Consider the following 14,784-nt stretch of genomic DNA (forward strand, 5'->3'; position numbering starts at 1 on the left):
GTGCACAATATGGGGATCCTGGTTATCAGATGTGGTTGACCAGAACTTTTGTGACGAGTATGCCCACCATGCCCTTCCCATCTATTCCAACCTCGAGCCACTGTCATATTCGAATGCTCCACAAATCTGGATACTATATGACTCTACAAGTCAGCCAAATGTACATTCAGAATGAGGCTCCTTAAAATCCGAGGTGCTGATAATGCTGTCTCACAACTGCACGAGGAAGTGTCCTTCAGTGATGGCTCAACATCTGACGCTGTTCACACGCTTTATATGCTGTACATGGCCTGATAACAACACCAAACACCAACAATACTAACGCATTTTGGGGACAGTTCTGCCTGTCACAGAAAGTTTGCAACTCTAATAGTTTACGTACCTGCCGATGTGTATGAAGTTACATTGACATTATGCCATGTCTTCTGGGTGTTTCCGTGTTTTTTGTGAGACAGTGGATATAAACTGAGCAGTAAGATTATGCACAAGCCGATAGCATATATTTACAGAAAATTTACGATTGGTAACAACCATCTTTCATGAGGGATGTTTCTCGCGTTTCGTTCCTGTTCTAAAGAATGTATTACACTGAAATGACAAACGTCATGGGTTAGCTCCTAATATCGTGTGGATTTTCATTTTTCGAAGCTTAGTGCACCTTCTCGACGTGCCATAGACTCAATAAATTGTTGGAAGTCCCCTGCAGAAATAGTGAACCATTCTGCCTCTATAGCTGTTCGTAATTGCGGAAGTGTTACTGGTGCAGGCTGTTATGCGCGAACTGACCTCTCGTGGTTATGTCCAGTAAATGTTCTATTAGGTTCATGTCGGTCGATTCGTGTGGCCAAATCGTTCGCACAAGTTGTCCAGAATGTTCTTGAAAGCAGTCGCGAACAATTCTAAAAAAAATGTTCAAATGTGTGTGACATCGTATGGGACTTAACTTCTAAGGTCATCAGTCCCTAAGCTTACACACTACTTAACCTAATTTATCCTAAGGACAGGCACACACACCCATGCCCGAGGGAGGACTCGCGAACAATTCTGACCCGGCAACATAGGACATTGTCATCCATAAGAATTCCATCGTTGTTTTGGAGCACGAAGTCCATGAATGGCTGCAAATGGGCTGCAAGTAGCCGAAAATAACCATTTACAGTGAATGATCGGTTCGTTTGTAGCAGAGGACCCAGTCCATCAATGTAAACACAGCTCAGTCCATTATGGAGCCGCCACCAGGTTGCACAGTGCCTTGTTGACAATTTCGGTTCATGGCGTCGTGGAGTCCGCGCAACACTCGAACCCTACCATCGGCTCATACCAACTGAAATAGGGTCTCACCCGACCAGGCCACGGTTTTCCAGTCGTTTATGGTCCAACCGATATGGTCACGATCCCAGAAGAGGTCCTGCAGACGGTGTCGTGCTGTTAACAAAGGTACTCCCATCCGTTGTCTGCTGCAAAATTTCGCCGCACTGTGCAAACAGATACGTTCGTCGTACGTCCCAAATCAATGTCTGCAGTTATTTCACGAAATGTTGCTTGTCTGTTAGCACTGACGCCTCAACGCAAACGCTGCTGCTGTCGGTCGTTAAGTGAAGACCTTCGGCCACTGCGTTGTCCGCAGTGAGAAGTATCACCTGAAATTTAGTTATCTCGGCATAGTCTCGACGCTGTGGATCACGGAATATTGAATTTCCTAACAATTTCAAAATAAAATGTCACAGGCGTCTATCTCCATCTACAGTTCCGCATTTAAAAGTCTGTTAATTCCCCTCTTGCAGCCGTAACCACGTCGGAAACCTCTTCACACGAATCACCTGAGTACAACTGACAATTCTGACGCACTGCTCTTTTATACCTTGTGTAAGCGATTGAGCATATCGCTATCCCACGACTTTTGTCACCCCATTGTGTGTCTTTACTGTCTGCACTGCATCATCATGGACTGCTGACTTTTGGTTTGTCCAACCTGCCAATGTAGAGCTGTAAAGAATTAAGTTGGCTTCGGCTTTTGCTGGCCGCCTTATCTTAGCTGCTATTTCGGCATGTACTGCACGTCGTCCTCCTTTTGCAGTCTTCTACAAGCTGACCTGACAGTTGCCACTATCCTGATATCCATGGGGGCCGTGCTGGGCAAAGTGACGCCGCTGCAGCTCGTGGTTATGGGGTTCATAGAGACTGCCATCTGCACAGCCAACGAACATCTGGGAGTCTCAGTGCTCAAGGTAAGCTGGGCCCAACAAAATGAGACACACACATCCTCAGCTCATGCAGTCTCCTTAAAATTCCTTTTCCCAGAATTCGCTATATTAGAAAAATCTATTTTGTACGCCTATAAATTCTTACATCTTCCACTACGATCATTGTAATTAATATCACAATTGTTGTCACTACTATTAACATTATTGTTATTATTGTTCCTCTTATCACTATTAGTGGCAGCAGAGCCAATATTAACTTTGAAACTTCCTGGCAGATTAAAACTGTGTGCCCGACCGAGACTCGAACTCGGGACCTTTGCCTTTCGCGGGCAAGTGCTCTACCAACTGAGCTACCGAAGCACGACTCACGCCCAGTACTCACAGCTTTACTTCTGCCAGTACCTCGTCTCCTACCTTCCAAACTTTACAAAAGCGCGAAAGGCAAAGGTCCCGAGTTCGAGTCTCGGTCGGGCACACAGTTTTAATCTGCCAGGAAGTTTCATATCAGCGCACACTCCGCTGCAGAGTGAAAATCTCATTCTGGAAACATCCCCCAGGCTGTGGCTAAGCCATGTCTCCGCAATATCCTTCCTTTCAGGAGTGCTAGTTCTGCAGGGTTTGCAGGAGAGCTTCTGTAAAGTTTGGAAGGTAGGAGACGAGGTACTGGCAGAAGTAAAGCTGTGAGTACCGGGCGTGAGTCGTGCTTCGGTAGCTCAGTTGGTAGAGCACTTTCCCACGAAAGGCAAAGGTCCCGAGTTCGAGTCTCGGTCGGGCACACAGTTTTAATCTGCCAGAAAGTTTCATATCAGCGCACACTCCGCTGCAGAGTGAAAATCTCATTCTGGAAATATTAACTTTGTTAGCTCACTGTCAGCACAGTTTACTCATACTACCACTTAAGACATTCAAATCATTTTAACACTAGTTGTCTTAGTTATTTCTTAGTTAACTATGGTATAATAGATACTGTATGTGTGAAAGCCTGGTCAGATATAAGAGAGGGCCTGATGGGTCTCATCAGATGAGGTTAAACAAATAAACAAATAAAATAAATAAATATGGGCCACACGAATTTTTCACAGAAGAATGAATAGACTGGTAAGAATCGGACCCCAGGGAACATCAATTTGGGTTGCAGAGAGGACATGTAAGGTACGTGGAGTATTCCAAAAGTAAGGTCCAATCAGTCGCGAAATAGAAACCACGATGAAAATCCGATAAAGCTTTGCATAGGTGTGTTGGACAGTGACTCTAGCATGCCCGAGGATCACTTCACGCATGCCTTTTCAGTTCTGAGTGCACAGTGAGCACGTAAAGATGCCTAGAAAACAGTGTCTCCGGCCAAGAATGAGGCCCTGGCATGAGATTTCGCCTGATGTCATACAGCCCACATAACATACCTGTCATGCGTTTCCTTTGGCATGACAATTCTTCGCTGAATTCTGTAGGGTGAAGATTCTCCTGCAGCGTTTTCCATGGGAAATGTTTGATCGCCCTCCATACAGCCTGGACTTTGCTCCCCGCTGATTTTTATCTCTGCTCACAAGAACCGCTGGCTATGAAGTCAGCTATTTCGCACAGACAACGAATTGCAAATCAACATAGAAAACTGGTGAAAAGTGCAGGCGGCTGCCTCCTATGACGAGGGTATTGGAAAGTTGGTACACCGCTACGACAAATATCTCAGACGAAGCAGCGACTATGTAGAGACGTTGCTGGAAGGCCACGGCTAACTATTGCAAATAAACACATTTCATTTTCACTGTGGTTTCCATTTCGCGACCGATCGGACCTTACTTTCGGAATGCCCCTCATAAAACTGTGTGTATGACATAGAAGATTCCTACAAGAAATGCAAATGGCAGTTTACAACATTTGCAGATTTAGAGAAAGGTATGAAAATGTTGACTCGCATACAATCTTTGAAATTCTGAAGGTAGCAGGGATAAAATACACGAAGCGAAATGTTATCTACAGCTTTTACGGAATCCAGATCTCGAAGAAAATGAAGGGGAAGCAGTAGCTGAGAAGGGAGTGAGACAGGTTTGTAACCTTTCAGCTATACCTTTGAGCACTTTGTAAGGTAAACCAACAAGAAATTTAGAAAGTTAAATAAGGTTCAGCTTTAAGAAATAAAAACATCGATTAACTATGACATAAAGTCACATAAGAGATGTGCACCCATTCTGAAATTTTGTAACGTTCAAACAGTATTAATATGGACACTACAAAGAATACAAGGGAGCCATAGGTTGTTTGGCAATTAATTTGTTTAATGACGCATTTCAGTGTAATCATCAGCAGATAATCAGAAAGAGTAACACCACATCAAACAGCACAGTGGAAACACATTGATAATTGCGAAGTTATTACATAAATTCGAAGACTGTTCGGAAAGTAAAGTCTTATCAGAAGCGGACTGGAAACCACAGTGGAACACGAAAATGTTTTGTTCGAAAAAGTGCAGGCTGTGTGGTGCGTGTCCAAACACTTCCCATCGAACAACCTGCTACACTACTGGCCATTAAAATTGCTATACCAAGAAGAAATGCAGATGGTAAACGGGTATTCATTGGACAAATATATATTAGAACTGACATGTGATTACATTATCACGTAATTTGGGTGCATAGATCCTAAGGAATCAGTACCCAGAACAACCACCTCTGGCCGCAAAAACGGCCTTGATACGCCTGGGCATTGAGTCAAATAGAGCTTGGATGGCGTGTACAGGTACAGCTGCGGCTTCAACACGATACCACAGTTCATCAACAGTAGTGACTGGAGTATTGTGACGAGCCAGTTGCTCGGCCACCATTGACCAGACGTTTCAGTTGGAGAGACATCTGGAGAATGTGCTGGCCAGGGCAACAGTCGAACGTTTTCTGTATCCAGAAAGAACCGTACAGGACCTGCAAAATGCGGTCGTGCATTATACTGCTGAAGTGTAGGGTTTCGCAGGGATCGAATGAAGGGTAGAGCCACGGGTAGTAACACATCTGAAATGTAACGTCCACTATTTTTCAAGTGGCGTCAATGCGAACAAGAGGTGACCGAGACGTGTAACCAATGGTACTTCATCACGCCGGGTGATACGCCAGTATGGCGATGACGAATACACGCTTCCAATGTGCGTGCGTTCACTGGGGTGTCGCCAAACAAGGATGCGATCATTATGATGCTGTAAACAGAACCTGGATTCATCCGAAAAAATGACGTTTTGCCATTCGTGCACCCAGGTTCGTCGTTGAGTACACCATCGCAAGCGCTCCTGTCTGTGATGCAGTGTCAGGGATAACCGCAGCATTGGTCTCCGAGCTGATTGTCCATGCTGCTGCAAACGTCGTCGAACTGTTCGTGCAGATGGTTGTTGTCTTGCAACCGACCACATCTGTTGACTCAGGGACCGAGACGTGGCTGCAAGATCCGTTAAAGCCATACGAATAAGATGCCTGTCATCTCGACTGCTAGTGATACGAGGCCATTCGGATCAAGCACGACGTTCCGTATTACCCTCGTGAACCCACCGATTCCATATTCTGCTAACAGTCATTGGATCTCGACCAACGCGAGCAGCAATGTCGCAATCGCGATAGGCTACAATCCGACCTTTATCAAAGTCGGAAACGTGATGGTGTGCATTTCTCCTCCTTACACGAAGCATCAGAACAACGTTTCACCAGGCAACGCTGGTCAACTGCTGTTTGTGTATGAGAAATCGGTTGGAAACTTTCCTGATGTCAGCACGTTGTAGGTGTCGCCACCGGTGCCAACCTTGTGTAAATGCTCTGAAAAGCTAATCATTTGCATATCACAGCATCTTCTTCCTGTCGGTTAAATTTCGCGTCTGTAGCACGTCATCTTCGTGGTGTAGCAATTTTAATGGCCAGTAGTGTAGTTTGTCCTCATTGCCCCTGAAGTGTGTGGCCGAGAACTGCCATGAAAAAAGAAACGCATGACAGTTGTTATGTGGGCTGCATGTCGTTAGGCGAAATCTCGCATTCGGCCCAAATACTTGGCGGGAGACTAGATTCTAAGCATCTTTACGTGCTCACTGTGCGCTCAGATTAAACAGAGTGAAGTGACGCGATCTGCGTGCATACTGTCCAAAACATCAATCTAAAGCTTCACCAGATTTTCACTGTGTTTTTCACTTCGTGGTCGAGCGGACCTTACTTCACGAATAGCTCTTGTGTTTCACAAACTGACGCAAAAGTCGTGTAAAGCTACAGTTTTTTTTTTTTTTTTTTTTTTTTTTTTTTTGGGGGGGGGGGTCAACATTCTTCTGACTGGTTTGATCTGAGCCAACCTCTTCATCTCAGAGTAGCACTTGCAACCTACGTCAGTTATTTCCTAGATGTATTCCCCTACAGTTTCTGTTCTCTAGAGCTCCCTCTAGTACCATGGAAGCCATTACCTGATGTCTTCACAGATGTCCTATTATCCTGTCCCTTCTCCTTATCAGTGTTTTCCACATATTCCTTTCCTCTCCGATTCTGCGTAGATCCTCCTCATTCCTTACCTTACCAGTCCACCTAATTTTCAACATTCGTCTATAGCACCACATCTCAAATGCTTCGATTCTCTTCTGTTCCCGTTTTCCCGCGTTCCATGTATCACTAAGAAGCAATGCTGTGCTCCAGACGTACATTCTCAGAAATTTCTTCCTCAGATTAAGTCCTATGTTTGATGTTACAAGACTTCTCTTGGCCAGGGATGTCCTTTTTGCCAGTGCTAGTCTGCTTTTGATGTCCTCCTTGCTCCATCCCTCATTGGTTATTTTGCTGCCTGGGTAAGTGAATTCCTTAACTTCATCTGCATTGTGACCAAAAAACCTGATGTTAAGTTTCTCACTGTTCTCATTTCTGCTACTTCTCATTACTTTCGTCTTCCTTCGATTTACTATCTGTCCATATTGTGTACTCATTAGACTGTTCATTCCATTTGGTAGATCGTGTAATTCTTCTTCACTTTCACTCCGGGTAGCAATGTCATCAGCGAATCGTATCATCGATGTCCTTTCATCTTGAATTTTAATTTCACTCCTGATCCTTTCTTTTATTACCATCATTACTTTTTCGATGCGCAGATTGAACAGTAGGGCCAAAAGACTACATCTGTATCTTACACCCCTTCTACTCCGAGCACTTCATTCCTGGTCGTCCACTCTTATTTTTCCCTCTTGGCTCTTGTATATATTGTATACTACCCGTCTCTGCCTATAGCTTACCCCTATTTTTCTCAGAATTTCGATTTTACACCATTGTATATTACCGAACGCTTTTTCCAGGTCGAAAAATCGTATGAAAGTGTTTTAAATTCTTTTAGTTTTGCTTCCATTATCAGCTGCGACGTCAGAGTTGCCTCACGAGTGCATTCACCTTTTCTAAAGCCAGACTGGTCGTCATCTAGCACATCCTCAATTTTCTTTTCCATTCTTCTGTATATTATTCTTATCAGCGATTGGGATGAATGAGCTGTTAAGCTGATTGTGCGATAATTCTCGCACTTGTCTGCTCTTGCAGTCATCAAAATTGTGTGGATGATATTTTTGTGGAAGTCAGACTGTACATCGCTAGACTCATACATTCTACACACCAAGGAGAATAGTCGTTTTGTTGCCACTTCCCTCAAAGATTTTAGAAATTCTGAATGAACGTTATCTATCCTCTCTGCCTTATTTGATCTGAAGTCTTCCAAAGCTCTCCTTCTTTGTGATTCTAACATTGGATCCCCTATCTCTTCTAAATCGACTCTTGTTTCTTCTTCTATAACAGCAGACAAATCTTTCCCCTCATAGAGGCCTTCAGTGTAGTCTTTCCACCTATCCGCGCTCTTTTCTGCAATTAACAGAGGAATTCCCGTTACACTCTTAATGTTACCACGCTTGCTTTTAATCTCATCGAAGGTGGTTTTGACTTTCCTACACTCTGAGTCAGTCCTTACCGCAGCCGCCCGGGGTAGCCGTGCTGTCTAAGCCGCCTGACCACGGTTCACGCGGCTCTTCCCGTCGGAGGTTCGAATCCTCCCTTGGGCATGGGTATGTGTGTTGTCCTTAGCGTAAGTTGGTTTAAGTTACATTAAGTTGAAACAAGGCCCCGGGAGTAGACACCATTCCATTAGAACTAATGACGGCCTTGGGAGAGCCAGTCCTGTCAAAACTCTACCATATGGTTAGCAAGATGCGTGAGAGGCGAAATTCCCTCAGACCTCAATAAGAATATAATAATTTCAATCCCAAAGAGGTGTTGAGAGATGTGAAAATTACCGAACTATCAGGTTAATAAGTCACAGCTGCAAAATACTAACGCGAATTCTTTGCAGACGAATGGAAAAACTGGTAGAAGCCGACCTCGGGGAAGGTTAGTTTGGATTCCGTAGAAATGTTGGAACGCGTGAGGCAATGCTGACCTTACGAGTTATCTTAGAAGAAAGATTAAGGAAAGGCAAACCTACGTTTCTAGCATTTGAAGACTTAGAGAAAACTTTTGACAATGTTGACTGGAATACTCTCTTTTAAATTCTGAAGGTGACAGGGGTAAAATACAGGGAGCGAAAGGCTATTTACAATTTGTACAGAAAGCAGATGGCAGTTATAAGAGTCGAGGGACATGAAAGGGAAGCAGTGGTTGGAAAGGGGGGGAGACGGGGTTGTAGCCTCTCCCCGATGCTATTCAATCTGTATATTGAGCAAGCACTAAAGGAAACGAAAGAACAGTTCGGAGTAGGTATTAAAATCCATGGAGAAGAAATAAAAACTTTGAGGTTCGCCGATGACATTGTAATTCTGTCAGAGACAGCAAAGGACTTGGAAGAGCAGTTGAACGGAATGTACAGTGTCTTGAAAGGAGGATATAAGATGAACTTCAACAAAAGCAAAACGAGGATAAGGGAATGTAGTCGAATTACGTCGGGTGATGCTGAGGGAATTAGATTAGGAAATGAGACACTTAAAGTAGTAATGGAGTTTTGCTATTTGGGGAGAAAAATAACTGATGATGCTCGAAGTAGAGAGGATACAAAATGTGGACTGGCAATGGCAAGGAAAGCGCATGTGAAGAAGAGAAATTTGTTAACATTGAGTATTGATTTAAGTGTCAGGAAGTCGTTTCTGAAAGTATTTGTATGGAGTGTAGCCATGTATGGCAGTGAAACATGGACGATAAATAGTTTGGACAAGAAGAGAATAGAAGCTTTCGAAATGTGGTGCTAGAGAAGAATGCTGAAGATTAGATGGGTAGATCACATAACTAATGAGGAGGTATTGAATAGAATTGGGGAGAAGAGGGGTTTGTGGCACAACTTGACTGGAAGATGGGATAGCGTGGAGGGTAAAAATCGTAGAGGGAGACCAAGAGATGAATACACTAAGCAGATTCGAAAGGATGTAGGCTGCAGTAGGTAATGGGAGATGAAGAAGCTTGCACAGGATAGAGTAGCCTGGAGAGCTGCATCAAACCAGTCTCAGGACTGAAGACCACAACAACAACAACAAGTAGTGTGTAAGCCTAGGGACCAATATCTTCAGCAGTTTGGTCCTATACAATTTAGCGAAAATTTCCGATTTCCTTTCCGCTCTCTCATTCCTTGTCCCCAACTCCTATTCTCCTGAAACCTTTTCTTCTACTTCCCCTACAAATTCATTCTAGTCCTCTATGACTATTAGATATTTACCTCCCTTTATCTACCGTATCTCCCTTTCAATATCCTCATATACTTTCTCTGTTCATTTTCATCTTGCGATATCGGCATGTGTTTCTGAGCTATCGTTGTCGGTACATACGAAATGTGATCAGGACTTATATGCAGTTAACATGGGGTCACGTAACTTAGACACATGCCAAAACAACACTCAGTAGTTAAGGCGACCTGTACCGCATAAATTAATAAACTGGCCACTAGGTGGCATCAGTTGTGTGGTGGTGTTGGTTAGTGTTTAGCGTCCCGTCGACAACGAGGTCATTAGAGACGGAGCGCAAGCTCGGGTTAGGGACGGATTGGGAAGGAAATCGGCCGTGCCCTTTTAAAGGAACCATCTCGGCAGTTGTGTGGTGTAAGCCGTACAAATAAGTTGCAGATAATAGAAAATTGGTAGGCATAGCTAGATAGGGTTTTAATGGACGATACATTTTTTCAGAAGGAATAAGAAAGAAATGACAAAAGAACATCATTAACGTAACAAGTATTTTATAAGCAAATGGGAGTAGGAGTAGAGCAATAGAGGCAAGCATTGAATAAAAATAACTTATAAAATTGGAAATTTGATAACATGGCTTTGTAGGACCTTACATACAGAAGGTGTAAGAGAGCTTATTACGGCTAAAAATCTGGTTGCAAAGTGAAGCCTCCCCGGTGGTGGGTGTGGGGGGGGGGGGGGGGGAGGAAGTCATCAAAAAGCAGTAAATACCTGTTGCCACATTTGTCATTTTGTTACGCATTTTTATTCAAATATAGGCTTCTTCTGCAGTGTACTGATGGTTCTCCACCACTCTGTTCCTTCCTGGTTCTCTCTATTGCCCTCACCCTTTACCCCAATTCGATTATAAACTATTTGTTACGTTAATGATATTGGTTTCCGTTTTTTTATATTATTATTATTTGAAAAGAATCTGGCCTCTCTCTTATTAAAGTCATACATGGCTATGCCTTCCTTTTATCTGGAACTTGTAAGTAAGTCTGTACTGATTACGCCGCACAATTGTTACCACGTATAGGCTGGTTTATTAACTTACGCGGCGCAGGTCGCTTTAACTAGGCAGTGTCATCTTAACGTGTGTCTAAGTTTCATGACTCCGTGCTACTCGCGTGTAGGTACTGTTCATATTTCGTACGTACTTCTGTATAACTTTTGTGCCAGCTTGGGAAATATTTATGTAATAGCTTTTTCAATTATCGACCTGTTTCCACTGTGCTATTTGAGACTTTGTTACTTGTTCAGATTATCTGATGATGATTATATCCAAGCGTGTCATTAAACAAATCAGTCTCCACAAAACCTATCACCCAGTAATACTTTTTGTAGTGTCCATATTACTAATTTTTCAGCGTTAAAAACATGTAATTCGTTGATAAAATTTTAATTTGTAATAGACGGCAAAGGTCTCGGGAGAGCAGTTGAACGTAATGGTTGATGACTTGAAAGAATGTTACACGGTGAACATCAACAAAAGTAAAACTAGGTGATAGGTCGTAGCGGAGTTAAATAAGGCAATGTCGAGCAAATAATGACTGGAAGATATCTGCTATTTGGGCTAAGTAGAAAAGACATGAAATACGGACTGGCAACATCAAGAAAAGCGTTTCTAAAAACAAACAAAAAATGTTGGCATCGAATTTAGGTATTGCACAGAACTGAAACGTGGACGATAAACTGTTGAGACAAGATGAAAATAGAAGCTGATGAACACGTGGCTAGATCAATTAACTAATGAGTAGGGGAAAAAAGAAATATATGCATCTACCTAATGAAAATAGAAGCTGATGAACAGGTGGCTACATCAATTAACTAATGAGTAGGGGAAAAAAGAAATATATGCATCTACCTAACTAAAAGAATGGACACGTCTTTCGCCATTACTTTGGTGATGAAGGGAAATGTCGAGTGTAAAAATTGTAGAGTGCTTGACTACCATAGGAACGTTCAACAGGATGTAGGTTGTGTAAGTCTGCAGGCTGTCGTGGCCGTTGTCACTAAAGATAAAATCTTCTGGGTTGTTTGGCCGCGTCATATTTCCTCTAAAATAATCGATGTTTCGACCCCTTTGCTGGGATCTTCCGCAGGAAATATGACGCGGCCTAACAACGCAGAAGATTTTAACTTTAAGATGTAGGTTGCAGCAGTCACACAGAGATGCAATAGCTTGAACGGGATAGAACGGCGCCGAGGGCTGCATCAAGCCAAGTTTCGGAATGGAGACCACAACAAGAAACTCCTGACGTCTATAACTTTCTTTGCAACACTAGCATCTATGCATCTATACTCACCATGACAACATATGACGTGTGGCGAAGGATACTTCTGGTACCATATTTATTGGTTCTCTTCTCTTATTTCATTCACGAATAATTAGTGCAAAGTACGATTCAATGAAGTATCCGTATCTGTTCATTTCCTTTTTTTTTTTTTTTTTTTTTTTTTTTTAATTTCCGAGTCGTAGTGATGTCGCGAAATGAATGTGCGAGGATATAATATGTCGCCTGACTACTTGGAACGCACGCTCTCGTTTCATAGTAAACTTCTATACCAGTGGTAACCAACCGGCAGCCCGTGGGTCGCATGAGACCCAAGAAGTGAGCACAGATCACACGATCGGTAAAAAGATCCATAAAAGTCCAATTACCTAATGTTGTGACAGTAATGGAATTTCGTACACAGGGTGAGTCACTAGTTATTGCCACCTAGAATAACTCCGAAAGTATGATAGCAGCTGAAAGATTTGTGGGGCAAATGTTGCATGGGACAACGGGGACCATAATATGACGTAGGTTTTTTGTTGCTAGGTGCAGTCGCCTCAGAGATATGAAGGTTAACATTTTTTTTTTTTTTTTTAATGGGATGCTGTTGTTTGGTACTTATTTTCTGATAGCGGCTATCGAGATGAATTCAATCATTGTGTAACAGTAAGGTCTCTGAAGGTCAACGAAGGTCACAAAGGTGGTATGAACGTCCATTTCCAGAAGCTGTTCGAAATGATAACCGGTGGATCTTCCGCTCCGAAGTCCATATCGATGATGTTTCTTTGAGGTTCGCACGCTGATACTTGTTGATGTTCCATAATGGAAATCTGCAGCAATTTGCGGAAGGGTTGCACTTCTGTCACGTTGAACTATTCTCTTCGGTCGTCGTCGGTCCCGTTGTTGCGGGATCCTTTCCCGGCCGCAGTGATGTCGGAGATTTGATTTTTACCGTGTTGCTGATGTTCGCAGTACACTCTTGTATTGGCTGAACCGTGAATTTAAACTTTTCAAAATCTTTTCTTAAAGAATTTACTTTATTTACTAGCGATTCATCAAGAACATTAACACACTATGTGAGCGTGGAAGTAGTTCCCAAGGAGTAACTGATGGAAACAACTTAAATTTCAACCAGTGGAAATTTTATTCACAAAAGCCTTTTCAAAAACAGATTTAAAATTTATAAGCAGAAAAGCACCCTCTAAATATCAAGTTACAATTTAACAAATGTGAATTTTATTTCTAAAAGCTTTTTCGAAACAAATTTCAAATTATAAGCAGAAAAACACCCTCGAAATATCGAGTTACAATTATTTAGAGGCAGCATAATTTTTTTTTTTTTTTGTTACAGTAGGAGCCTTCAGGCTGAGAAGCTTGCCGCTCCCTTTCGACACGGCCCTAGTCACGACCGCTCACAACGACCTCTGAAAAACGACACTGGTGCAAAACTGCAACACACTATATTAAACTAAAAATTTTAACAACTCACACAAACACATTAACTATGCACCCTGTAAGGGATGGAAATGGTACAAACACTCACACTAAGAAATTATTTTCCACCACAAGTGCAATTTGTTTTAAAAGGGCTCTTTGGAAGGGTGACAACTTTATAAAAATGACTATTTAAATAAAACCCATGAAATTCAGACTTACATAAAGTGTACAACATGCTCTACATTACACATATACCGCCTCGCAAGATGATAGGCAAGATAAAAACTTATTTCAGGATTTCGGCCTTTACCTTAATTCTATAAATTCGTTAACACCTAATCCGACAAACATGACAGAGGCAGCTATTAACGTGAGGCAGATTGACAGGGGGGGGGGGGATTACTAAACAACCCGAACCGTAGATTGCTCTAAACTTCCCCAATTCCCTTAAGGGGAAAACGGAGGACCACCCAGTTCACAAATAACCACCTTCCCGCAGGTGGGCAAACGGAGAAGAGTGGTGGGACGACCCCAAAACAGAGCGGCTGGTGACCTCACCAAGAAAACAAGCAGAATTTAACAAGGGAATTAAACAACGTATCTCCAATCACTTAACTTCTAATAAACTGCGATTTCTGGGGAAGACCTGGCGCAGCACCCCCAAAACGCTCACCCGAACCGTCCGCTGCCAGCCGCTTCAACGGATGCAGGAAGGCGCGCCCATCTCCCGTCTCACGGCATCGCAGCTCGCACCGGCCAGCCCGATGTCGTGGTTTCATCTCGTGTCTCAGTGCGCGACCGACCAACCGACCGATCCAACCGCCAAAACGCGCAGACTCAGATGCAGGAACTCAGCCCAGACCGAGCGAACACTAGCTGAGCTCTGTTACTGGCTGAGTGGCAAGGCTCTCAGTTTCTGGCTTTAAAGTTTGATCCAAACGACAGACATACTAGCACTCCGACGACAGACAGACACTAACTGCCACACAAATGCAAACAAGACGGAGACCAGCAACTGGTGACGCGAGACTGACCTAGCCTCACTCCGACTAACCCCCTGCCGAGCTGATAGCGCCCCTTCAATGCACGTGAACAGCCAACCTTTCCTCTTTCCCTCCAGAGGGGGACACCAAAGCTGCGACTGCCACAGCGGCGCCACCACCAGAAACGGAGGGCGACTGCTTCACAC

At 43.3% G+C, this 14,784-nt stretch overlaps 1 protein-coding gene and 1 non-coding gene across 3 annotated transcripts in view; one reads left to right on the forward strand and one right to left on the reverse strand.

Annotated features, from left to right (window-relative positions):
* LOC124717158 (ammonium transporter Rh type B) overlaps positions 1-14,784 on the forward strand; it is a 220,662-nt gene that overhangs the window by 131,170 nt on the left and 74,708 nt on the right. For both annotated transcript variants that reach the window (XM_047243928.1, XM_047243927.1), the window contains exon 4: positions 2,078-2,228. In XM_047243928.1, coding sequence (XP_047099884.1) covers positions 2,078-2,228 — 151 coding nt within the window. The remainder of the gene's footprint in view (positions 1-2,077; positions 2,229-14,784) is intronic.
* Trnas-cga lies at positions 2,491-2,565 on the reverse strand. Its single transcript has one exon. It is a non-coding gene; the product is annotated as a tRNA-Ser (tRNA).

Source organism: Schistocerca piceifrons, chromosome 9 (assembly GCF_021461385.2).
Source record: "Schistocerca piceifrons isolate TAMUIC-IGC-003096 chromosome 9, iqSchPice1.1, whole genome shotgun sequence".
Taxonomy (NCBI): Eukaryota; Metazoa; Arthropoda; class Insecta; order Orthoptera; family Acrididae; genus Schistocerca; species Schistocerca piceifrons.